General features: G+C 38.9%; 10 protein-coding genes across 10 annotated transcripts; 5 read left to right on the top strand and 5 right to left on the bottom strand. All coding sequences in view use genetic code 12, as the record gives it.

Annotated features, from left to right (window-relative positions):
• Window positions 1–70: 70 nt before the first annotated feature.
• KGF56_003699 (uncharacterized protein) lies at window positions 71–2,171 on the bottom strand (the record flags this gene model as incomplete). Its single annotated transcript, XM_049325059.1, has 3 exons — window positions 71–88; window positions 183–2,038; window positions 2,153–2,171. The coding sequence occupies 3 exons, from the start codon at window positions 2,169–2,171 to the stop codon at window positions 71–73; spliced, it is 1,893 nt and encodes a 630-aa protein (XP_049179289.1).
• Window positions 2,172–2,272: 101 nt separating this feature from the next.
• KGF56_003698 (uncharacterized protein) lies at window positions 2,273–6,091 on the top strand (the record flags this gene model as incomplete). Its single annotated transcript, XM_049325058.1, has 4 exons — window positions 2,273–3,003; window positions 3,422–3,444; window positions 3,876–4,525; window positions 5,051–6,091. 4 exons carry the CDS (start codon window positions 2,273–2,275, stop codon window positions 6,089–6,091), a joined length of 2,445 nt encoding a protein of 814 aa, XP_049179288.1.
• A 110-nt stretch (window positions 6,092–6,201) lies between these two features.
• AMO1 (Amo1p) lies at window positions 6,202–8,328 on the bottom strand (the record flags this gene model as incomplete). The annotated part of the gene is made up of 1 exon (XM_049325057.1): window positions 6,202–8,328. The coding sequence occupies one exon, from the start codon at window positions 8,326–8,328 to the stop codon at window positions 6,202–6,204; it is 2,127 nt and encodes a 708-aa protein (XP_049179287.1).
• A 2,791-nt stretch (window positions 8,329–11,119) lies between these two features.
• EFT2 (elongation factor 2) lies at window positions 11,120–14,047 on the bottom strand (the record flags this gene model as incomplete). The annotated part of the gene is made up of 2 exons (XM_049325056.1): window positions 11,120–13,644; window positions 14,044–14,047. 2 exons carry the CDS (start codon window positions 14,045–14,047, stop codon window positions 11,120–11,122), a joined length of 2,529 nt encoding a protein of 842 aa, XP_049179286.1.
• Window positions 14,048–14,450: 403 nt separating this feature from the next.
• Window positions 14,451–15,289, top strand: ADE8 (phosphoribosylglycinamide formyltransferase; the record flags this gene model as incomplete). The annotated part of the gene is made up of 2 exons (XM_049325055.1): window positions 14,451–15,037; window positions 15,085–15,289. The coding sequence occupies 2 exons, from the start codon at window positions 14,451–14,453 to the stop codon at window positions 15,287–15,289; spliced, it is 792 nt and encodes a 263-aa protein (XP_049179285.1).
• Window positions 15,290–15,444: 155 nt separating this feature from the next.
• On the bottom strand, window positions 15,445–16,554 carry IDH2 (isocitrate dehydrogenase (NAD(+)); the record flags this gene model as incomplete). The annotated part of the gene is made up of 1 exon (XM_049325054.1): window positions 15,445–16,554. The coding sequence occupies one exon, from the start codon at window positions 16,552–16,554 to the stop codon at window positions 15,445–15,447; it is 1,110 nt and encodes a 369-aa protein (XP_049179284.1).
• Window positions 16,555–16,654: 100 nt separating this feature from the next.
• HOM3 (aspartate kinase) lies at window positions 16,655–18,346 on the top strand (the record flags this gene model as incomplete). Its single annotated transcript, XM_049325052.1, has 1 exon — window positions 16,655–18,346. The coding sequence occupies one exon, from the start codon at window positions 16,655–16,657 to the stop codon at window positions 18,344–18,346; it is 1,692 nt and encodes a 563-aa protein (XP_049179283.1).
• A 1,264-nt stretch (window positions 18,347–19,610) lies between these two features.
• GVP36 (Gvp36p) lies at window positions 19,611–20,615 on the top strand (the record flags this gene model as incomplete). The annotated part of the gene is made up of 1 exon (XM_049325051.1): window positions 19,611–20,615. One exon carries the CDS (start codon window positions 19,611–19,613, stop codon window positions 20,613–20,615), a length of 1,005 nt encoding a protein of 334 aa, XP_049179282.1.
• Window positions 20,616–20,681: 66 nt separating this feature from the next.
• On the bottom strand, window positions 20,682–22,199 carry ARO9 (aromatic-amino-acid:2-oxoglutarate transaminase; the record flags this gene model as incomplete). Its single annotated transcript, XM_049325050.1, has 1 exon — window positions 20,682–22,199. The coding sequence occupies one exon, from the start codon at window positions 22,197–22,199 to the stop codon at window positions 20,682–20,684; it is 1,518 nt and encodes a 505-aa protein (XP_049179281.1).
• Window positions 22,200–24,035: 1,836 nt separating this feature from the next.
• Window positions 24,036–25,283, top strand: PDA1 (pyruvate dehydrogenase (acetyl-transferring) subunit E1 alpha; the record flags this gene model as incomplete). Its single annotated transcript, XM_049325049.1, has 1 exon — window positions 24,036–25,283. The coding sequence occupies one exon, from the start codon at window positions 24,036–24,038 to the stop codon at window positions 25,281–25,283; it is 1,248 nt and encodes a 415-aa protein (XP_049179280.1).
• Window positions 25,284–25,618: the final 335 nt, after the last annotated feature.

Raw genomic sequence — 25,618 nt, 5'->3', positions numbered from 1 at the left:
GCCTCCTTGCTCTCATCATTACCATTTTGCATAATATTCATGCATCCATTTTTCAAATTTGGAAATTTCTTCAAGTGAAAATCGAGATCTCCATGATTAGCCGCAGCATATACTAGATTCACCAAGAGATAAACTACAACTGTAATCAATCTCTCATCTTTACAAGATAGAGAATCTATAACCACATTTAAAATCTCTTCAAAAACGGTTTGATCATCAACAATTACATCTGCAATCATATCAAAGTTTGTAGCGTTTACAAAAAATTTAGCCACTATTATTTGCAAATCCACATCATTTGAATTCAATAACTTCAAACTAATAGTTAGTCTCCTTTTATTCAGATCTTGTTTGATATTGAAGAATTTGGCCAATAGTATTGGCTGCGTAATGAGATTATTTAGTAGTTCATATGTGGAAATCTGGAATTGTACGTCCAAGAGTATCAAATTGTCAATATATGGCATGATTTCGTTTACAATAAAATCTTTTAACTGCGAATCATCAATAGACGCAATATTTGTTAGTGACAAAAGTGCTTCATATTTATCCAAAGCACTCATAAGTTGAGAGTTATCATCAACATCATCGAGCATTTCAATAAGGAATGGGATCGAAGTTCGAACGTCAAACTTCTCAAATGCCAATTTTGGATTAACACAAATTAACATCCGGGCTAAACTTCTCAATGCTTTCAAGCGGAAAACAGCAGCAGAAGCAGAAGCAGAAGAAAAAGAGTTTTCTTCTTTTTCCAAAGATGCAGATACAACCCGGTTTTCTTCCTTGTTTATCTTACTGTGTTTGATAAGGTAATTGATCACAATAGTCAAGGCGCCCTGTTTCACTAATTCTATTCTCACCATCTTCTTTTGGTCAACTGAGATGTTATAGATGATATCAATTACCACATTCATGAGGTTTGAGCTAGATGCTTCAAAGGTTTTAATTTGGTACAAGTTAGATACAAGATGGTCACTTTCGAGAAGCTCTTTGTTAAACAACATTATATTTTCTGATTTTTCTTCAGTGCTCTCGGAGCCTTCCTTTGGTACTGAGAAATGTTTCAATTGTTCACGGGGATCTTTCTCCTTTATTCTTGACAAATTGGCCAAGATGGAAAGTATCCCATACTGGATAGAAGTATTAACAGCAACATCAGCAGAAGAAAACTTTTGTAATGCTTTAACAAGCTTCTCAACAAACAAGACATCTCTTCTTATCAATTCACGAGTCTCCCAAAATAAAGTCAAGTATGTTAGCGCTTCGATTGAGTAGCCAACATACTCCATTTCGTGCTCTTGGTTTAGGTACAGCATAAGGACATCTGCAATATCTGTTAGCTTCAACTTGGAGTTGGATGTGGTGGATTTCATATATGTCCATTCCTTGGCCAAATCAAGGCTGGCAAGTAGCCTTACATGAACATCTTTGCATTCGAATGTACGTAACAAGAGTGCACTATACATCTCGCCATTAAGCTTTCTGCAGTTTTCAACAATACACGAGCTGGAAATGCACTTCAATATAGGTAAAAAGTTATGAGGTTCCTCGCTCTTTGATAAAAAAAGATCTCTTGTCTTGTCTTTGGTATAGATCTCTGCACACTCATTAGGTATCAAGGGGAAGCACATTTCCATCACTGCAAGAAAGTTGCAAAATGATGCGTAATCTAGTGTGTCTTCTTCATCCACTAACAACTCCAAATAATCTGTAATCACTTGCGTAGTTTTAACCTTATCAGTCTGTAAATTTTGTACCAATATGAGTAAAATATGGTGATCAACCTTTGAGTTCTTACCTATATAGGTAAGGAAAAGACTCAAATGCTGCGTGTTTACAACCTTAAATTCCGTTACCAATGAACTATAAATGCCCAAATAGAATTCAAGGTTACCACCTTCTTTTAAGTTTGTCCGTATTGCCGCTAAAATGTCCAATATTGACAGCTCTGCTGTTCTGTTCTGGTCAATTAGAGATACCAACTTTCTTGAATTATCACCAGTATTTTCCAACATTTGTAAAAATTGTCGGGGGTTTTCTAACAATTTGTCATGAAGAAACCTGAAATGCGCTGGCTGGAATAGTTTCTCCTTGTTCTCCGACAGCAGCGGGTCCTTGAGAACACCATCATACAAGCAATTCAAATCTACACTCTCACCATCTTCATTCATATCGTCTGTATCTATAGAGTTGAAAATTAAAAAAAAAAAAAAAAAAAAAAAAAAAACCTAAAAAAAAGTAAATCTTGTTTTTTAACGACATCGCCGTCATCATGGATACCACTACAGTACTTGAGAAATATACACAAGACCTTTCAAATTTGCCACTAGAGGTGCGACATCTACTAGAAGAGATTAAGAATAAGGATCTTCAGCTATCAGATATAAGGAGGCAGTATCAGTTCAAAGACAATCAGCTACATAAATTTATCCGTGCCAATGGTACTTTAACCAAACACCCCAAAGAGCAACAGCTCTACCTCAAGATAGAGGAGGAAATGAATGCGGCGATCAAGTTACAAAAGGAGAAAATTTTACTATCAAACACTGCTTTGTTCCTTATATCGAAACATTTGTTCAATTTTGAAACGGATATAACCAAGTTGGAGCGGGACGAGTTGTTACCTCCCTTGGAAAGCCCAGTGGAGTTAGAAACAAAAGAGGAGTTTTCAGGATTAAATGGATTTTCCGATAGTCTATCGGCGACTCCGACGCCTTCTTCAATGACTCCTGTAGCCGAACCAGTGAAGAGGGGCCAGAAGAGGAAGGCTCCAGTCAAGGGGGCTTCAGTTACACCCTCGGCACCTGTAAAGGTGAATAAACATAAATCAGAGGAAGTTGAAGATTCGATGCCACTAACAACTGGCTCGTTGGCAATTAATGGTTCGGCTGAAATGCCAACTCTGGAAGGTCCATTAGGCGAGGATGCAGATAATAATTTGTACTGCTTCTGTCAGCGAGTGTCCTTTGGCGAAATGATTGCTTGTGATAATGGCGATTGCAAGTATGAATGGTTTCATTGGAGTTGTGTGGGGATCACCTCCCCACCAAAGGATACCGAAGTTTGGTTTTGTCCCGATTGTAGAACAAAAAAGAAAAAGACAAGGAAGTAGAACAAAAAAGAAAAAGACAAGACACTATCGAGCAAAGCGAGATAGTGTTGTAATAAGCTACTGTGATAGTGTTGTAATAAGCTACTGTGATAGTGTTGCAACAAGCTACTGAGTCAGTGGAGCACACTGACTGAGAAAACAAGTGGAAAACTCTCCTCTACTTTTCTGGGGGAGCTCTTCTCCTTGAAAAGGGGCCTTCTTGGGAGGTGGATTGGGGGATTTGAGCTGCAAATTGTGGCCGCTCATCTCATATGCAATTGTGCAACCAAATACGCGTATGGCATTTTCAGTTTACTATCATTTATTAAGAACAATAGCCACCCGTCGGTTTGGTGAACACGATTGTTCCCTTATATAAGGTTTTCGTTTTCTTATTAGATAGAAATGTTTTAGTGTAAAATAGATGCGCGCGCACAAAAATTTCAAAGGCTTTTTTGATTACTTTTTTTTCCATCTTTGAAAATGTTTACTGTTTTGGAACGTACAACAAATTTGTATAAAACTTGTTTCATTTGAAAACACATTCAAAAGTGCACAACATCTGAACATCGAGAGCTTTTGAACAAATTCGGAGCTCAAGTTTTGAGATAAAGACGAATTGCTATTGAAATAACTGTGCTATTACCTTTTCATTTGGAACCATTTGGTTAATTTTTTGCATAAAATATTTTCTTGAGAATTATTTACAAAGTTAAGCTTTTTGCAAGAGTAATGTTGTACCAAAATATATTGATTTTGTGCACAATTTTGTTATCATGCTCAGCTGCTGATCCAGTCGCACCAAACGCAACACCAGCAGTAGCAGCACCAGCAGCAGGGGCAGCACCAGCCAATACACCAGCAGCAGTAGCAGCAGCTGACACACCAGCAGCAGTAGCAGCAGCCAATACACCAGCAGCAGGAGCAGCAGCAGACACACCAGCAGCAGGAGCAGCAGCAGACACACCAGCAGCAGGAGCAGCAGCCAACACACCAGCAGCAGGAGCAGCAGCCAACACACCAGCAGCAGGAGCAGCAGCCAACACACCAGCAGCAGGAGCAGCAGCCAACACACCAGCAGCAGGAGCAGCTACTACTACACCAGCAGCAGGAGCAGCTACTACTACACCAGCAGCAGGAGCAGCTACTAATACCCCAGCAGCGGGAGCAACAGGAACCGCTACTACTACACCAGCTACAAGAGCCGCTACTACTACACCAGCTACAGGAGCCGCTACTACTATACCAGCTACAGGAGTAGCAGGAGCAACCACTAACACCACTCCTGGTGTTGCAGGCACGGGTGTGACTACAAACACGACCCCTGGTGTCGCTGCACCTGCAACAACTCAAACACCTGGCACCGGTATAGGCGCTTCTTCAAACGTCTCTCGTAAAAGTACCACCACAAATAATATTAATCCAGCAACAGATGTGGATGGTATACCAAGCGGGCTCACATTTATCACGACCAGGGTCATGCGTTCAACCTCGACGCCCAATTCTTCAAAAACCCTGTCACCGATGTCTTCGTCATTGTCTGGTGGATCAGATGCAATAAGAATCAACTATTGCATATTCTTTTTAGGACTCATTCTTTTATAAGTATTAGGTGTATAAGGACAGTTTTTTTATATATAGAAACGCATTTATATTTATTTATTTATTTTTTTTTTTTTCCAATCTTAATGGGTGCAAAATTGTAATAGAGTGAAAAAAAAAAAAAAAAAAAAAAAAAAAAAAAAAAAAAAAAAAAAAAAAAAAAANAAAAAAAATAAAAAAAAAAAAAAAAAAAAAAAAAAAAAAAAAAAAAAAAAAAAAAGAAAAAGATTAACATTCTTTTAGTAAGGTTCTATCGAGAAAACCAACCAAATGTATATCCCACTGCTTCGTCGTCTACCTTTTCGAGCGCATTTGCGATTCTATTCCAAACGAGTTTACTCGGAGGATTTCCAAAAGCTTCGCGATGGGTTCAAAGCGTCACAACTGCCATCTGAGAACATTGTCAATACCTTGAGATCTATAAAGACATTGCAATTGAAATACCCCATTCATGAGCAGCTTGAGTCCAATTCTAGTTTATGCAAACAGTCAACGAGCCTCATTGACGAGATGTTTGAAAAAACCACTTTCACGCGAGAGTTGTTGAAACAAGTTCTTCTTATCAATTTGCCTACAGCATTGAATTTGAGACTCTTGAACTTATACTACGAGTTGAATCCTGGAACTTCAACCTACATAAGCAAAGAGTTGGCACTCATACCTCTACGTAATGCTATTTTTGATGCTGATTTCCAAGGTGCAATTAAAGTTACAGATATAACCATGGGCCATCCCAATTATATAGGGCACAAAGCGCACATTTTGAAACTGGGAGCACTAAAATTAATCTCGACAGCAGCAGCGATTACCATTTTCACTAAATTCGGGGTAACTTCATTGGTTGATGCGGGGATTTTGCCATCGGGCTGGGAACACCTTGGAGCTATCAACTCGATACTTTTAACATATATCATCAATTCAAGTTTCTTTGTCACGATTGTAAAGTTTGGAAGACAGTTGGTTTCATCCGGTGGTGATTACCTCACATGGCAAAAGGGAACTTTCTATACGCACTGGTTTAAACACTCTGACGAAATGTTATTTTTATCAAAGATAGTAGAGGCTGATCGCAACTTGAATAATGGCGAGCTGAGTCCAGAAATTGTTGAAGAGATTTGTCGTGTAGCGCCCGATACAAGAAGTAATTCACATATATTGAAACCGGGGTTCGATCGTGATGGTAATAAAATCCGCTTAATGCAAATGAAGGATGACTTGGAGAAAGTCAAGTTCCAGGCATATTGGATGACTGGTGGAGACGGATTTGAATGGATAGAGCCAGATCAAGATCCAGCGGATATACAATGGAGAGAACACTTGAAGAGTTATAACACACCTGCGTTGAACTGTAAGCTGGCAGAAACGGGGGAGTACAAATGGGCCGACGAGTTGATCTAAAGAAATCTCTTTCTGTAAATATATATATACATTCCTATATATTAACAGGTATATATTTACCTGTTCCGTCTGTATTCTGTTTTCAATTTATTTTTTTTCCTTCTTTCCTCTTACTTGCAACAGCTTTTATCACCAAAAGCCAACCTTGAAGTTTTGTCTGTATTCAAAGAGCAGGTATCAACCCCCGATAAACCTTTCTTAACCTCTGAAGTGGTTCTAGCGTACGATGGTTTTACATCCAAAACTGGATTCTCCGCATGCAAGTTTCTAGGTCTAAGTTGAAGATCAAAAATTTCTGTAGGCATAACTGGGAAGTCCTCTGGTGCTGGGAAGTGAGTGATACCAAAAGTGTGGAAAAACACGATATCAGTATTGTTGACATTTGCTTCTCCGTCGCCAATCCATTCTCTCATACCTCTCAGACCTTCACCACTCCATTGACACACGTGGTCTCCCGAAGGGTACAACTTACCATAACCATAAGCATCATCACTATATGGAATAACTTGAGTTGAATTAGCTGCCCATGGTGCTCTCTTTCTAACCAATGATCCTTCTTGAGCCAATAACGGAGAACAGAATGTGGACACCAATTTATAAGTGGCCGGCTTTCCTGAATACTTGTGAAGGGAGTTTGGATTGAAAATATCCCAGGTTCTAGCAGTCTTGCCCTCAAAGTTTGTAATTGAGTCTTTGACCTTGTTGAAAACTGTCTTTTCACAATAGAACGCATTACCATACTTGTTTTCTTTGGATCCAGTTGGGTAAGCTGAAGGCTTAGCATCACTTGTACCAGCAGAGTTATTATCACCATCAAGTCTGGGGTGCAATCTCAAAGAGAACAAGTGTTGGTGATTGTGCGCGTTAACGTTTGGATAAACTTTGGTACCCCATGGTCCAATATCTTCATCATCAGCACAAACAAAGGTGTTCAAGATACCTGTTAATCTAACTTCCAACTTAATGGTACCATCTTGTCTGAAGATCCAGTACAAACAGTACTCGTAATTAGCGGCAGTGAAAATCTGGGAAATAATCAACTTCTTTCCTCTAGTGGTAACAGTAGTTTGGAAATCGTCTCTGAAATCAGAATGTTTAAACAAAAGACCATCGTCTTCCTCGTGAATGCAAATGGCATTCTTGACAGTAGAAGCATCACCATTCTTGTCTGTAAAGTGAGCATCGATGTAGTGAATGACACCTTTGCAATCACATCCCAAAGTCAATGGGTTTGTACAATTACCTGCACCATACTCACCAATATCCAAAGCGTGTTTTCTTTGGTGGGGGAAATCTGGGCAACCATAAGGAACCACCATTTCACAAAGTGAAATACGATGAAACAATGGTCTAACGCGTCCATGGTCACTCCAAGTCATGTCGCTCAACACAATACCTTCTCTGTAGTTGAAACCAATATGGAAGTTAAAGTTTGACCAGCTCATAACATTTCCATCCAAGCTAAATGAAACACCTTCAGGTTGAGTAATGTTGATTGGGAAGTTGTCATTTCTAAAACCAGATGGATTTTCTCTTGTACCAAATTTCTCTGCAATGTGTTTAGGATGGAAGCTTGAATGCTTGTTCAAGGGAATCTTTCTTCTTCTTTGAGGGATATCAATAAAGATAACCTTCTTAGCATTCATATCAACAATTGGACAAAAGTCCAATGGATGAGAATAGTGGGAATCATCTTCATCAGATCTGTAGTACATCAATGCTTGCTGTAATCTTCTATCAGCTCCCCATCTTTCATCGTAACCAATAGTCCAAGCATCACAATAAATCATGTGCATCGAGTTTGGAGGGAGTCCGCTAATTTCACATTGCCTTCTCACTTCAGGATCGTTACGAATAATTTCCTCGGTCACTTGCAAATCGTAGGGCGTCAAGATTGGCTGAACTCCAGTAGTGTGTTGAAACTCAACCAATTGCTGAGCACTGATATCTACAATACCCTCGTGTACACCAGCGTCACCATTAGCTACAATAACAAAATAAGCAATTCTTGGTGGTCTTGGCCCATTTTTCTCTTTCCAGTTATAGTAAGCCTTCTTCATAGGTTCCCTCAAAGTGATGGTATTAAAGTTGATGGTTTTTCCAGCATAGTTATTCTTTACAATGCTTGAAACCGACCTGATTTCTTGAGGAGACAAGGGGTCCAAAGGATGAGCTGGTGGTGGGGGGGCCCCAACAGATGAAGTAGCATGTAATGCCAACTGAGCTAATCTTTCCATTGCTTAATAAAATATACCTATATGCTTATAAAAAGAAAATTCAGCAAGAATGGGAAACAAGAAGAATGATAGCAATAAATAGAAAAATGGAAAAAAGAAAAAGAAAAAGAGGCGGAAAACTTGGGGGTCAGAGGAGGAGGTATTTATACACCATCCTTTCTTCAATCATACTCAGCTCTCTTTTTAAGTACTTTTTCCATATCAATAACATCCTCAAATTCATTATACATAATACTAATAATTAAACTTATTCTCGATAAGATCAATTCATTTTTTTTTTTCTTTCTTTTTTTATTTTTATTTTTATTTATTTATTTTTCCTTTCCAAACTGCTCTTTTCATTACCTAAAAAAGAAAGCAGATCCGTATGGGGGGTAGTGGTATCTCTTTCCTATTTCGTTAAATGATTGGCGCACAGATTAACTATCTCAAAATTTAAATTACCAATAGAAACGTCAAAACACTCCTCCGCGTATTTCCTGAAATATAGCATTGTTCTCGTGGGTAATGGGAAAAAAGAAACAGAATTGAACTGGGGATATACATGGCCACGCAGAGATTTACTTTATTAATTAATCTTCTTGGATCTTAGGCCAGATTCTTTTTTTCTTTAAGGAGGTTATCACGTGAACGGACAAAAACTGATAGGGCTACAAAATGGTGGATTACAAATGGGCCCTCCACCCCACTAGCACCAGCACCACCAGTACACACCTATTCTTCCTTTTCCTCCTCTATATTCCTTTTTCTCCTTATTAAGAAGAAAAAAAATAAAATAAATTAAATTAAATTAAATTAAATTAAAAGTTGTATTAATCAAACGATACATTTGTTTCTACATATGTTTCTTATAGTTCTCTTGTAAATCTGGATGAGCACAATTGGTATTATAGCAAAAGTAAATATATTGAACCCATTCCAGCAGTTTATAACGATTATCTCAATAAAGTTCAAAGTTAGTGTAACATTCTCTACACTTCTGTCATAATTGATGAGTAGTTCACTGAGATATGTGATGTGACTTGTCTTTGATACTAGAAGTTGCTGAATATCTATTATGGCTTTTTTGCCTATATAAATAAGGCATGTTGAAAGCAATACCATTACATATTGATAATACCGAAGGAGAGTTCCAGTTAAAATAATAAAATTGGAATTATTTGAATTAACAACAGTTGGCTCTTTTTCACCATGATCAGATGATGTCAGTGTCAGTGTCAGTGGTGTCAGTGGTGTCAGTGGTGTCGGTGGCTTCAACATGTAACTCAACAATAAAATGGATATAACGAAAATAGCTATTGCAATGATCAGATCAAGCGAGCAAAAAGGCACCAATATTGTTATAATAATATTCCACGTCGCTAGAACAACCAAATTTGGTTTGCTGATATTAAATAAAATGCATGTTAATGAAAGGATAATGTTGATATAAAAATATGGATGTACTGAAAAATCAGCCATCAACTCATGTACCAGGGATGCTACAATTAATACCATTTCTCTCTCACATGGAAGAGATTATGGGTTTCCCTACCTTTCCAAGATAAATACTCTCAATGAGAATTCATCTCCATTATATATGTCTTATTATAGATTTTGCACAATTGTATGGAAGCACATATCTACAAAGAGCGAAATTTTGGTTAGTCATTTCTTTCTTTTGTTTTAAATGAAAGACGTATTGTATTAAACATAATTGACATCGTACTAATGTCAATTGGGTTAAAAGAGTTTGATCTAGAAAAGTTTTCCTCATACAATATTACATATAGTTTTCTTTTTTTTTTTTCCCTTCATCTGAAGTAAAGCACATTCCTCTAGCACATTTCTATAGCACGTTCCTATAACACGTTCCTATAACACGTTCCTATAGCACGTTCCCTCCCTGAAATATATCCCCTCTGTTGAGTAAAGTGAATCCTCTCTCTCTAACAAGTCATATGCATCAAAGTGCGTTCAAAAGAGATGAGCACAAGTAAACGGCAATATAATTACACAATATTTACTAATGAAACCAAAAGGGGCCATTCTTTTACCCGGTTTTCTTCCAGATGTGCCGGTTTATAAATAAATTTTTTTTTTTCCCTCCCTTTCTTTTTTAGTTAGTTCCATTGACTATATAATAAGTTACATGTTCTAAAGGTTAAATTGCCATACTACAATATTTTTGCTCTTACAAAAATAGAGCAAGCTTCAATCAAAAACGGCTTTTCTTTTTATTGGGCTTTATGTCTGGAAGCTTGAACACTTTAAAATGTAAAAAAAAGGTCCAACACATAAAAGTGGTACGATTAATATCCGTCAAAGCTATTAGAATGCTTTATCTTCAAACTGAGTTTTGCTTTCATCTTTTGTCCGTATCTACTACTAACATTAAAACAATAAACTATGGACCATCGGCAATAACTTTAACAATGAATAGCCGCAAAAAAAAAAAACAAAAACAAAAAACCTCTCTCTTGAATAAAAGCTCAACTCGGTTCTTCCTACTCAAATGTTCATAACCGAAAACGGGTAAGTAATTAATATACCTTTTTCTGCCAGATTTTGGTCTCAAAGTTACAAGTAGCATTTGACTTTGAATTTGACAACCACACAAAAAAGAAAACCCTTAAAAATATCTTTTACTAATTTATCTCTACAAAAGCAGCTTCATTTCTGCTTATTATGTTTTTTTTTTTTTTTTTTTTTTAAATAAATTTTTATGACTTTAAAACACAGACGTATACATAACTATGAAAGAGAAGAAAACAAAAAAAAAGCTGATAGAAAAAATAAGCCCCTTCTCTCCTTATAATTTGTCGTAATACTCTTCGTAACCTGGAACCTCCGGCTTCATTCCTTGTCTTTCTCTCTTCTCCTTAACAATCAAACCTGGTTTGGTTGCTGGGTCTCTAACATCACCGCTCAAGACTGACCAATGGTCGAAAATCAATTGTGGGAAAGCTTGACCACCAGTGGCTTGTCTCAATTCACCCGTAAAACCAAAGGACTCATTGACTGGCAAGTATGCTTTAATGGTGAACAATGGGGTACCTGGTCTTTGCTCTTCAGAAATAACTTGACCTCTCTTTTTGTTCAAGACTGAGTAAATACCACCAATGGCGTTTTCTGGACATTGAATTTCAACCAAGAAGACTGGCTCTTGAATGGCTGGCTCAGCTAGTAACATCGAAGCATAAGTGGCTCTTCTCATTGTTGGGATGATTTGACCACCACCTCTGTGAATAGCATCTGCGTGCAATGTAACATCCAAAATGTTAACTCTAACGGATCTAACATTTTCACCGAGAATAGGACCTTCCTTGGTTGCCCATTGGAAAGCGGCAACAACAGAGTCCTTAATTTCGTTCAAGTATTGAACAGCCTTGGTTTGATCAATAACCATGTTAGGACCGTTACCATCTGGACCAAAACACCAAATCTTTCTAGCATCAGTGACGTCCCAACCGTGCTTGTCAGCCAAGATTCTAGCTCTAGCTTTGAAATCATCTCTTGGGTTGATGACACCGTTCTCAATGTCCAAGGAAACTTCTTCATCGATTGGTTGAGCTTTAACGTAAATTCTATTATGCTTGTTTGGTGACTTGGATAAAGCAACCATTGATGATTCGGTTTGAACAGTTTCTCTATAAGCAACAACTGGTTTTGAAACCCTGATTGGAATACCAGCATGGTCGTTTTCCAAATCCGATATACAAATTTCCAAATGTAATTCACCAGTAGCAGCAACAATATGTTCACCTGATTCAGACATAGAGGTCAAAACACATGGATCGGATTTGGACAATCTCTTTAAACCTTCAACCAATTTGGGCAAATCGTTAGCGTTCTTAACTTCAACAGCAACCTGCACAACTGGTGAGACTGAGAATTTCATAACTTTCAAGTTGTGTGCGGCTTCGTTAGTGGTAAGGGTACCAGATTTCAACAAAAACTGATCAATACCAACTAAACCAACAATGTTACCTGCAGGACAGTCATCAATCTGTTCAACTTTACCACCCATCATCAAAACAGTTCTTTGAATAGATTTCAAGAACAAGTCTTCTTTTTTACCAACTTGGTAGTTTGGACCTTGGATTCTAACTTTTTGACCTGACTTAACAGTACCAGCAAAGACTCTTCCGAAAGCATAGAATCTACCTTTATCAGAAGTAGGAACCATCTTAGACACATACAACATCAAGTCTGCATTTGGGTCACAGTTTCTAATGGAGTTGCAGAATTGATCATCTGATGGACCTTCATATAAAGTTTCAGCTCTGTATTTTTGAGCAGTAAGAGGAGATGGCAAGTGCAAAACAATCATTTCCAACAAAGCATCAGCAGCTGGCAAGAATTTTCTCATAACTATTTTCAATAATGCTTTACCTTCCAATTCTCTTTCATCTGACTTCAAATTGATTTCTAACTTTTCCAATAAAGTTGGAATTTCAGCCTTCTTGAAGTTCATAATAGCGGCAAACAATCTGAAAATTGGGTCCAAAACAAACATGTTGAAAGCTCTTTCTAATGGTTTTCCATCTGCATCTTTGTCCTTGTTGGTCCATTTCTTAGTCTTTGGGTTAAAGAATGAGTCTCCCCATAATCTTTCCATCATTTTTGTTTTGTCAACACCAAATTTCTTGGAGTACTTGTTAGCAAACTGTCTAATAGTGAAAGCCCAACCATGTAAACCGGAACCGAAAGCAACTGTTCCTTTATCTGGGAAGACTTGACAGTCACCCAAAGATTGATCAACATAAGTAGAGATAATAACATTGACTGACTCAACAGTTCTAGAGAAGGACTGGTATAAATCTTCTTTGGTAACTTGCAATTCCAACAAAGCTCTGTCAACCTTGTTGATAATAACAACTGGTTTAATTCTTTCACCCAAAGCTTGTCTCAAAACGGTTTCGGTTTGAACACAAACACCTTCGACGGTATCAACAACAACTAAAGCACCATCGGTAACTCTCAAAGCAGCAGTGACTTCTGATGAGAAATCAACGTGACCTGGGGAATCGATCAAGTTGATCAAAAACGAGTTACCGTCGGTTTTCTGTTTGATGTCTTTAACATCTTCATCGTTCATGGAAGCATATAAAGAAATAGCAGTAGATTTAATTGTAATACCTCTTTCTTGTTCATCTTTTCTAGTATCCATGAATCTGGCTTCACCAGCTTTACCGGCTGAAATAATACCAGCTTTTTGAACCAAGGAATCAGTCAAAGTGGATTTACCGTGATCAACGTGAGCAATGACGGACATGTTACGCACATTGGCAACCTTGTCCATCAAGTCACGGATTTGTTCAATAGTGAAAGCAACTTGATTAATACTGGTTAGTATAAGTAAGGGGGGGAAACTCCTTTCTCAGGAAAGACACTTGAGGGAGGGAGGGGGTAACTCCTTTCTCAGGAAAGATACTTGAGGGAGGGGGGAGAAACTCCTTTCTCAGGAAAGATACTTGAGGGAGGGGGGAGAAACTCCTTTCTCAGTAAAGACACTTGAGGCAGGGGGGGGGGGGGGNGAGGGAGGGGGTAACTCCTTTCTCAGGAAAGATACTAAGGGATGATCTCTAATTCTGTTGTTTCCAACAAAAGTCAAAGTCCATTGCCCAATTCCTTTCCTTCCCAAACTGTGCAACTCCATCCCCAACTGGATTTCCACCTCTCTCTCTCTCTCTCTCTGCCTTCCCTTCTCTTCATGCCGCCATATAGACATACCCATCTTGTTGTAGTTTTCGTTGAAGGTGTTAAATCCAATGAGTTTTTTCTTTCCTTTAAGATGGGAAGAAAAAATCGCTACGAAAATTTTTTCGCAATGAAGAGAGCTGGCACTTCCACCTGGGAATTTTTCACAAATGGTAGTGTACAAGGGATGAAAAGAATTTTTTTTCGTACACACGAAACAACAAACTGGGATAACATGTTTTTTTTTTGTTGTGTTAAGATACACAACCTTCTGACCTTGAGTTTTTGCTCGGTGTCACTTTTGCAATGTCGTGAATGATTGCGACAAATGCATTGAAAAAAAAAAGGTACAAGTGAGAAGAGCTAAGGGCTTTGATGTAATTGAAGGAAAGGCTAGTTGTTTTTTTTTTTTTTCTTCTTTTCATTTGTATAGGTATAAGATGCTTACAATAACTGTGCTAATATCTGGTTCTGGAACTAATTTACAGGCATTGATAGATGCAGAAAAGGAGGGGAAGCTCAATGGGAAAATTGGCCAAGTGATATCCTCTTCTGAAAAAGCATATGGGTTAACTAGGGCGCAAGAGCATTCTATTCCAACTAGGGTACATAGTTTGGCAATGTACTACAAGGGGATACCAAAAGAGCAAGTTGAGCTGCGAAAGCAGAAAAGAGAGCAATTTAATATCGACTTAGCAAATTTGTTGCTTTATGGCTCAACAGATGGTAAACCAATTGAATCGTATAAGAAGCCCGACTTGATTGTCTGTGCTGGTTGGATGTTGATATTGGCACCTTCGATTTTGCAGCCATTGGAAAAGGCAGGTGTAACGATAATCAACTTGCATCCGGCATTGCCAGGCGCATTTGATGGTACACACGCTATCGATAGGTGTTGGAAAGCAGGTCAAGATGGCACAATCACTAAAGGTGGAGTCATGATACACAAGGTAATTACAGAGGTTGACCGCGGAGATCCAATATTGGTAAAAGAACTAGAGTTGATAAAAGGCGAATCTCTAGAGCAGTATGAAGAGAGGGTACATGCAGTTGAGCATATAATAATCGTTGAAGGTACCAACAAGGTGCTCAAAGAACTCTCGACACTCTCGACACTCTCGACACTATCGAGCAGAGCGAGATAGTGGAGCAACAGACTGTCACTGACACTCTCGACACTCTCGACACTCTCGACACTATCGAGCAGAGCGAGATAGTGGAGCAACAGACTGTCACCGACACTCTCGACACTGACTGTCACCGACACTCTCGACACTGACTGTCATCAACACTCTCGACACTGACTGTCATCGACACTCTCGACACTGACTAGCTGCCACCAACTCAGGTTTAGATTATTGTTTTTTTTTTTTTTTACACAGTTTTTATAAATCTTTATAGTTTAAAAAAAAATAATAATAAAAGTTCAACAGTCTATAAGTTTTTAATGACCTCTTGTGTAAAGTGTTTAGTGGATGCGGTACCTTTCAAATCACCGGTTCTGTTTTCTGGACCCGAAGCAATTGTCTTCAATACTGCATCTTCAACTCTTTTAGCTTCTTCGTTCAAGGACATGTGTCTCAACATCATACAAGAAGACAACAACAACGCAGTAGGGTTAGCTTTACCTTGTCCAGCGATATCAGGGGCTGAACCATGAACGGCTTCAAAAATAGAAACCTTGTTACCCATATTACCAGATGGAGTTAAACCTAATCCACCAATTAAACCAGATGATAAATCAGACATGATATCTCCATACAAGTTAGGCATGACCATAACTATATTTTTATATTGAGATGGGTCGGAGGTCAATTTCAATGAAGTGTTATCTAATAATTCGAAATCTAAGGAGACGTCGGGGTATTCTTTACCAACTTCCTTAGCAGTGTTAACAAACAAACCATCAGATAGTTTCATAATGGAAGCTTTATGAACAACAAGAACATGTGGTTTGTTGATGGATTTGGCATACTCAAAAGCATATCTAATGACTTTTTCAGAAGCTGGTTTAGTAATCAATTTAATTGATTGGACAACACCAGGAACAATTGTGTGTTCAATACCAGAATATTCACCCTCTGTGTTTTCTCTAATCAAAACGGTATCAACATTGTCGTATGGAGTCTTATAGCCAACAATGGACTTACAAGGTCTCACATTGGCAAATAAGTTGAAAGTTCTTCTCAATGTCAAGTTCATCGAGGTGTGACCTTTACCAACGGGAGTTGCCAAAGGTCCCTTCAAAGCAACCAAGTTTCTGTTGACCGAGTCCACGGCAGGTTGGGGCAAAGTGGTTTTGCCGTCAATTAACAACGGAGTAACATCTACAGGTTCCCATTCAATGGGGATATCAGCAGCAGCGTAAATGTCCTTCACCGACTGGGAAATCTCCGGTCCAATACCATCACCTTCAATCAATGTAACAGTATATTTACCGTTGGGTTTCTTTTGACCCGTGAACTGACCAGCAATATATGATCTTGCTAATAATGGGCGTTCTACAGCCTTAAATGGAATAGATTTGGTGAGTTGCTTGAACATGTTTACAGAATACTTACTGGTTAGAGGTTAAAACAAAATTATGGGAAAAAGATTCAAGAGATTTAAAAGGTTTTTTTTTTTTTTTTTTTTTTTTTTAGTCATGTCAAGATCTCCGTCATTAGGTTCAAGATCATACAACTCGGTGCTTGATTTCAAATCGGGATCAGCAGGTGTAGGGGGAGCAGGTGTAAGCCCGTTGAACTCGCCATCGCTGTCGTCAGAACTGGGCAAGTCCCAGCAAGGTTGGATAATACAAAAATTTGGAGGAACGTCAGTTGGGAAGTTTTCTGAAGAGATTGTAGAAAAGATAGTCAAGGTATTTAACCAACGGAATAAGGTTGCTGTTGTGTGTTCTGCAAGATCATCAAATACCAAACTGGAAGGAACCACATCAAGGTTGATTCGACTGGCTGACTTGGCTTCGAATAATTTAGATTTTGAAACAGTATTGGAAGTAATTGAACAGGACCATATTGAGAATTGTTGTAGTAAGATCAACAGCAAAGCAATTAGAAAACAATTGGAAAGGGACATCAAGTTTGAAATTGAACATGGCAGGGAGTTGCTCCATGCGTGTCAAGTTATTGGCGAAATTAGTCCTCGTTCTCTTGATTCTATTATGTCAATGGGTGAGAAATTGTCCTGCTTGTATATGACTGCGTTGATGCAGGACCGTGATTTGAATGCAGTTTATATAAATTTATCCGAGTTGATTCCCGTAAACTATAATTTCAATAATGGATTTGATGACGCTTTTTACCTGTTTATTTCCGAGGAGATTGAGAAAAGAATACGCCAAGTTACTGAAAATGATGGAGGAGAAGATGTCATTCCTGTAATCACGGGTTATTTCGGGGTTGTGCCAGGTGGCTTGTTGAATGGTGCAGGTAGGGGATACACTGATTTGTGTGCGGCACTAGCAGCAGTTGGAGTGCAAGCTGAAGAACTACAAATCTGGAAAGAAGTTGATGGTATTTTTACCGCTGATCCTAGAAAGGTGCCCAATGCTCGGTTATTAGATAGTGTTACTCCCGAGGAAGCAGCAGAGTTGACATACTATGGTAGTGAGGTTATCCATCCTTTTACCATGGAGCAAGTGATCAAAGCCAAAATACCGATTAGAATCAAGAACGTTGAAAATCCCAAGGGTAAGGGAACTATGATTTATCCCGACAATATAGCGAGACGAGGTGAGGAAACACCACCACATCCACCAGCAGCCTACGAAACCTTGACATCGAGTTATATATCGCTGCACAAGAAACGATCGGCAACAGCCATAACTGCAAAACAGGACATTGTAGTGATAAATATTCACTCAAACAAAAAGACGTTGAGCCATGGGTTCTTGGCGCAAGTATTCATTACACTAGATAAGTATAAACTTGTAGTTGATTTGATTTCCACTTCGGAAGTGCATGTATCAATGGCCCTTTCTGTACAAATTGAACAAGAAATGCAGTTGAAAAACGCTATACAAGAATTGAAAAAGATGGGAAGCGTTGATGTAACTAAGAAGATGACCATTATTTCACTTGTTGGGAAACAAATGGTGAATTTCATTGGTATTGCTGGAAATATGTTCAAAATTCTAGCTGACGAGAGGATCAATATTGAGATGATAAGTCAAGGTGCTAACGAAATTAACATCAGTGCCGTTATCAATGAAAAGGATACGTTAAGAGCCTTAAGGGCGGTACATGCCCATCTATTAGAGGGAAACCATTTTTTTTATGAGTCAGAGTGTGCTTCTGCCGTAGATGTTAGACTAGAAGCTTTAAGGATGCAATAGACTCTGCATAGACTCTGGAGTGGATACCTCAACCTCCAGAGCCAGATACCTCGACCTCCAGAGCCTACATGCATAGACTCTGGAGCCTATATGCATGGACTCTGGAGCCTATATGCATGGACTCTGGAGCCTACATGCATAGACTCTGGATTTTATATGCATAGACTCTGGAGCCTACATGCATAGACTCTGATGCCTACATGCATAGACTCTGATGCCTACATGCATAGACTTCCAGAGCCTATATGCATAGACTCTGGAGCCCATATGCACTCTGATACCTACATGCATAGACTCTGGAGTTTATATGTATAGACTTTGGAGCCTAAATGTATAGACTTCCAGAGCCAGATACCTCGACTTCCAAAGCCTAAATAAATAGACTCTGGAGCCCAGATACCTCAACTTCCAGAGCCCAGATGTATAGACTCTGGAGCCAGATACATCGACTTCCAGTTCATTACATATACATACACAATGGTATGTTTGCTCTATAGACATATGTCAATGGTTTGCCAATATGATCTTTTTAGTAGCATCAGAAAAAATAGAGGCACAAGAGAAGACATTATAAAAGACAGGGGAGATTAAGGTTATAAAAAGCCATTTCCTTTATGAGACACAATATGGGTGCTCTACTATCGAGCAACACTTTATAACTTAATAGCTAGTAGCTAGTAGCATAATGACTTAGTAGCTAGTAGCTAGTAGATTAGTAACTTAGTAGCTAGCAGCTTAGCAGCAAAATAGCTTAGTAACTTAGTAGCTTAATAGCTTAGTACTTAGAGCAGAACGAGATAGTAGAGCAACACTTTATAACTTGATAGCTAGTAGCTTAGTAGCTTAGTAGCTTAGCAGCATAAAAGCTTAGCAGCTTAGCAGCTTGTTACAACACTATCGAGCGAAGTGAGATAGTGTCGCTCGATAGTGGAGCAACACTCGGTAGCTAGTTACAACAATATCTCGCTTCGCTCGGTAGTGTCATTAGTCAGTGCTACTCCACTATCTCGCTTCGCTCGATAGTGTTGTCCAGTAGCTAGTTACAACACTATCTCGCTTCGCTCGCTAGTGTTGCTCGATAGTGTCGCTCTTTAGTGTCTCAAAACTCCCTACACATTGTCGCGACACAGTCACACGACACAGGTGAAACAAAAAAACGACACGAAATAAAAAATGAACAATCAGAAGCTCTTATCAGAAACGCCGTTGGTTATAACCACCAGTTTCTTGTTAAAGAAAGTGTATAAGCTTTGAGTTTGCAGTGATGTCATTCAATTTTGCCAATTTCACGAAAGATTTGAAATCATTTGGAGATAAAATCTCCTCTGATTTCAATAAGGAGGTGCTTCCTATGGCTCAAAGAACTCAGCGTATGGTTCAAGAGAAAATCGGCAAGATTTCCAAAGATGAAATATCTCAATTGCCCAAGGAGTATACTGAGTTAGCTCAAAGATGCAATAACATTGAGCTGCTTTATAAGAATATTCTCAAGGTTACTACAAATTACGAAAACGAGTCCTATGATTATCCTACCAATTTGCAAGAATCATTTAGTGAATTTAGTCATAATATTACTACTAGATTCAACAATTTATCCAAGGCTACCACTACTGCCGAGGCGCAAGCAGCATTGGTTAAACCAAATGACGACCAGTTTAGGACTCCCAAGACAATGTACCATGCATTGAGCAGGGCCACTGATGCTAGCATTTTGACCAATGGAGAAAACGAGGCAGCAACCTCCGCAAGAGACGAGGATCCTTTGATTAAAGGCTTGGATCTTTACTCTTGTAATCTCAATAAGATTGCTAATGCCAGAATCGGACAAGATCAGTTGATAAAGCAGAAATTCAACATTCCCTTAAAGGCTACTCTACGCTCATTGATTTCCCAATCGAACAATATCCAGAAAAAAGTCGAGTCAAAAAGAATTGACTATGATTTGGCTAGGTATAATTTGACCCAATGCACCAATCCTACCAAAGAGAGCAAATTACGCGTTGATATGGAGAATGCAGAGGACGAATTTGCCAATACCGTGGAAGATGCTATTAATATCATGCAAAACGTGGTGGAAAATGCTAAACCGTTACTAGAACTCTTGAACTTGATTGAAGCACAATTGGCATATCACAAATTGGCTAGCGAGTTGTTGGGTGGTATGGTTGGTCAATTTGAGGAATTAATCGATGAACAAAATAAGAAGAGCGGCAATGTTGGAAGCAACACCGTTGAACAAGGTAAAGAGACGGGAGAGTTTGATATTTAAGCTGATGTGTGTGCACTGCTGGTGATTTAGTAGTAGCTATCTCTCTTTTTTTTTTTTTTTTTTATTTCAATATTTTTCACCATTGTTATAGAATTCCAAAACTGCATTGGTTAATCTCTTGCCGCTTTCAATGATCTCTTTATCATTGTTAGCTGGTGCGTAGCATAGCCTAAAAAAGTTTGATCTTTCAGAGCTGAAGTTTGCATCAACACTCATGTTAGAACCGGAGACGACACGGACTCCATAACTTATAGTTTTCCACAATAATTGTTTCATCTTTGTTGTAATTTCCTCTTGATTCCTTCCGTCGAGGAATTTGATTTTGAAAGTAACAAACATCCCTGCCTGTGGGTCAATCACATCGACTAGCCCTTGTTGATATGCTTTCGATTCAAAGATAGTCTTTAGCAAAAGATCTTTTCTTTGCAGATAAGTTTGTCTCATTTTGAGAATCCATCCGATCCAGCCGTCTACACCACCAAACTTGTCGTGGATTACGTTATTCACTACTAATTGTGAAAGCCCTGAAGCACCGCGATTCACAGTCTCAGAATAGTTCTTAATGACTTTGATGATTGATTCATGTGCAATAATGAAGCCTAATCTGAGACCTGGCGCAAATAGTTTGGAAAACGTTTCTACTCGAATAACTCTTCCCCTTGTATCAATTTCCAAAAAGGATGGAGTTAAATGGGATTTGAGGTACTCGTCAACGGTAACTTCCTTGGGGGCTGCTGCTGCTGCTGCTGCTGCTGCTGTTGTTGTTGTTGTTGTTGTTGTTGTTCCATATCTAGGCAAGGTCAAATATCCATATGGATCATCTTCTATAATTATAAAATCGTGTAATTCAGCTAGTTTATAAACTTGTTTTCTAAATTGGAAAGTTTGAGTTAATCCCGTGGGGTTTTGGCCCGTAGCTATAGTATACAATGCCTTTGGCTTGGGTAAATCGGGGTACTTGTTCAGCCAATTGCCCAACATTTCTGTTAAATAGTTCAAGTTGATACCGTTTGACTCAGGACTGAAATCAATCGGAATAGGAATTGGTGTAGCACCTGCATTATTGACAAATCTTAAAAATGGGGTAAAAGTAAACTCTTCAATTAAGATCACATCGCCCACATCCAAAATTGCATCACAAGCCTTGTTTAGCCCATCAGATGCTCCTGTGGTTAGTATAGATTCCCATTGGTTGTAGTTGGGATTATGAGTTCTTTTGATGAAATCCTTTGTGAATTGAAGTAGAGGTTTATGGCCTTCTACTGCTGCGTATTGAAGACCCGTGGATAAATCAATCAAATCTGGGTTAGTTGTATACCTAGTGATATTCACCAGATGAGTATTTTCCTCAAAGTAGTCGCGTTCGAGCTTATCTTGGTGCTGGAAAGGATAATCAACAAGGTTTACTTTTGATGACTCAATTGGGAAAAACCCATTGTTTGGAGCTCCATAGGATAAAAGTAACGGGTCGGGATGTGGTTTAAACCCTACTGGTGGTGTTTCTTGTGGGCCACTTGTGAAATGAGAACTTTCTCTTTTACTAGCTCTTTTGGAGATGAGGTGATCAATGGTGAAACGGTTCATCGCGGTAAACAATCACAGTTCTAAAGCTGTTGGCTGTTGGCTTTTGATCCTTGGCTTTTGACCTTTTGCTCTTTGCTCTTGGCTTTTGACTCTTGGCCCTTGACCCTTAGCTTTTGACCCTTAGCTTTTGACTCTTGACCCTTAGCTTTTGACTCTTGACCCTTAGCTCTTGACTCTTGACCCTTAGCTCTTAGCTTTTATAAGATCACTATCTCTCTTTGCTCGATAGTGATCATTATGGTTATCTTGATTGCTAAAAATAGGCTTACTAATTAATTTGCAGCCATAGAGCCATAATATGGAATTGACTTTCCTTTTTCGGTGTATTGAGGCTCGATTTTTCATTTGGTTTCCTTTTTGGGTTATTAACATTCCCTTTTCGGTGTATTGAGGGTCCCGGAGATAAAAATAACATTATACTGCTCCGCTATCGACCAAAGAGGGATTGTGGAGCATTGATAAATATAGCAAGTGTTTCTCCACTGTTTTACTTCGCTAGTCTCTACTGTTCTTCTAGTCTCTACTGTTTTGCTACTTTCTGCTGCTCTGCTATTCTCTACTGCTCAATAAATTTGGTATAACATTCTCATATGCCTTCAAAGTGATGAAAAATCCAGTTTTAGACTTGTAACCAATAGAGATAGATGGAAGTTTATAGAGGAGGTTTATTAGAAGGGATAGACAGAAGTTTATAGATAGAGGCTTATTAAAAAAAATGATAGTTAGCGGTTAGCATTTGGTGAATGCACCACTAGCTCGCTTCGCTCGCTAGCACTAGTGTCACTAGTCAGTGGTGCTCCACTATCTCGCTCTGCTCAATAGTGAAGGCTCGTGGAGGCTCGTTCTTCTAGTCGGTTAACCTCTTATAGCATCTAGTATATATCCCTAATCAATTATTGTATAATTCTCTCAAGGATTCCATATAAAGCAATCTAATACGCTACCAAATAAATAACCGTCTGATGAATAGACGAGTGAAACGAGTCTAGTCGATAGAGAAAGAGAGCAGTCGCTAGGGAGCTTGTCTAGAGTAGTGATGACTAGACGAGTGAAACGAGTCTAGTTGATAGAGAAAGAGGGCAGTCGCTAGGGAGCTTGTCTAGAGTAGTGATACTCATTTCCACTTTGTATGAATATGAATATATAAATATACAGCACATGTATATTTATCGATGCTCCACTATTGAACGGACACTATCGAGCGAAGCGAGATAATGTTTTTAGTCAGTCGCAGCTAGAAAGTGGTTCTCCACTATCGAACGGACCCTATCGAGCGAAGTAATGTCTCTAGTCAGTCGCAGCTAGAAAGTGGTTCTCCACTCGATAGTATCGCTAGTCGGTGGCTAGAAAGTGGTTCTCCACTATCTTCCTTCGCTCAAAATGCTATCGCTCAACTTAGAGTTCATCTAAATACAATAAATCAAAGTATGACTATCTCGCTCCGCTCAATAGTGGCCGCTCGATAGTAAATGGTTCTCCACTATCTCGCTTCGCTCAATAGTAAGTGGCCGCTACTAGTGGAGGGTGGAGTTTAATAGCCGCCACGACCCATCCACCCGGCTCACAGTCGACCATAGGGCGGTCGCGCCAGATGAAAAAAACTCCGATGCGAAATTTCAGTGCGGCGTTTTTTCCATTTCCGGTTTTTTCTTCTCATCGAATCGTTTTACCAAAGAAAATACATCAAGAGTTATCGGATTTATAGACTTTCAAAACCAAGTAAGGGTTCGGAAAAGGAAAAGCCTGGTTATTAAGCTGTTACTTGTAGCGTTTTTCTTGTAGAGATCTTTTGCCGCTATAATTTTACTGCTTTTTACTTACTAAAAACCAAAAAAAATGAGTCGTTTAGTCAATATCTCCAAAGTCATTGGTGGTTTCAAGAGCAATTCTAGCACCTTCAAAGGCTCATCGTTGAAAATTGTTAGAACGTTGGCCACCAGTAAAGATGCCGAGTCTATCGATTCTAGTGATTTGGTTTCTGTTGACCTTCCTCAGACCTCTTTTGAAGGGTATAATTTAGATTGTCCTGAATTATCCTTTGAAACTGAGAAGGAGACGCTTTTGAAAATGTACAAGGATATGATTATTGTTAGAAGAATGGAAATGGCTGCAGATGCCTTGTACAAGGCGAAAAAAATTAGAGGATTTTGTCATTTATCAGTTGGTCAAGAAGCTATTGCTGTTGGTATCGAAAATGCCATTGATCATAAGGATACCGTTATTACTTCGTATAGATGCCATGGTTTTGCATTTATGAGAGGTGCCTCTGTTAAATCCATATTGGCAGAGTTGATGGGTAGAAGAACTGGTGTTTCATTTGGTAAAGGTGGATCTATGCATATGTTTGCTCCTGGATTTTATGGCGGTAACGGAATTGTTGGTGCACAAGTTCCTTTAGGTGCAGGTTTGGCATTTGCCCAGAAATACAAGGGCGAGAGATCAGTTTGCTTTGATCTTTATGGTGATGGTGCTTCTAACCAAGGACAGGTGTTTGAAGCTTATAATATGGCAAAATTGTGGAATTTACCGTGCATTTTTGTTTGTGAAAATAATAAATATGGTATGGGTACTGCTGCTGCGAGAAGTTCAGCCACTACTGAATATTTCAAGAGAGGTCAATATATCCCTGGATTGAAAATCAATGGTATGGATGTCTTGGCTTGTTACCAAGGCTCTAAATTTGCCAAGGACTGGGCTTCTCAAGGTAATGGCCCATTGGTTTTAGAGTTTGAAACTTATAGATATGGTGGCCACTCGATGTCTGACCCAGGTACTACTTATAGAACAAGAGAAGAAGTGCAGCACATGAGATCAAGAAACGATCCAATTGCTGGATTAAAGGCTGTGTTGTTGGAGAAAAACATTGCTACTGAAGCCGAAATCAAATCCTATGATAAAGCAGCTAGAAAATACGTTGATGAACAAGTTGCCGAGGCTGAAGGAGATGCTCCACCGGAAGCCAAGATGGATATTTTGTTTGAAGATGTTTACGTCCCAGGAAGCGAGATTCCTGTTTTGAGAGGTAGAATTTCGGACGATACTTGGGATTTTAAGAATAAGACTTTTTTGAATAAAGTGTACTAAAGAGCATCACTATCGAGCGAAGCGAGATAGTGGTGCATACTAGCTGTCAATGACACCATCGAGCGGAGCGACACTAAGCATTGCCACTATCTCGCTTCGCCCAATAGTGTTGTGACAAGCTACAAAGTGTTTCTCCACTATCTCGCTTCGCTCAATAGTGTTGTGACAAGCTACAAAGTGTTTCTCCACTATCTCGCTTCGCTCAATAGTGTTGTGACAAGCTACAAAGTGTTTCTCCACTATCTCGCTTCGCTCAATAGTGTTGTGACAAGCTACAAAGTGTTTCTCCACTATCTCGCTTCGCTCAATAGTGTTGTGACAAGCTACAAAGTGTT

Source organism: Candida oxycetoniae (assembly GCF_023343755.2).
Source record: "Candida oxycetoniae strain CBS 10844 chromosome Unknown scaffold32, whole genome shotgun sequence".
Taxonomy (NCBI): domain Eukaryota; kingdom Fungi; phylum Ascomycota; class Pichiomycetes; order Serinales; family Debaryomycetaceae; genus Lodderomyces; species Lodderomyces oxycetoniae.
The sequence above is the reverse complement of the archived record's forward strand: the minus strand, read 5'-3'. Positions and strand labels throughout refer to the sequence as shown.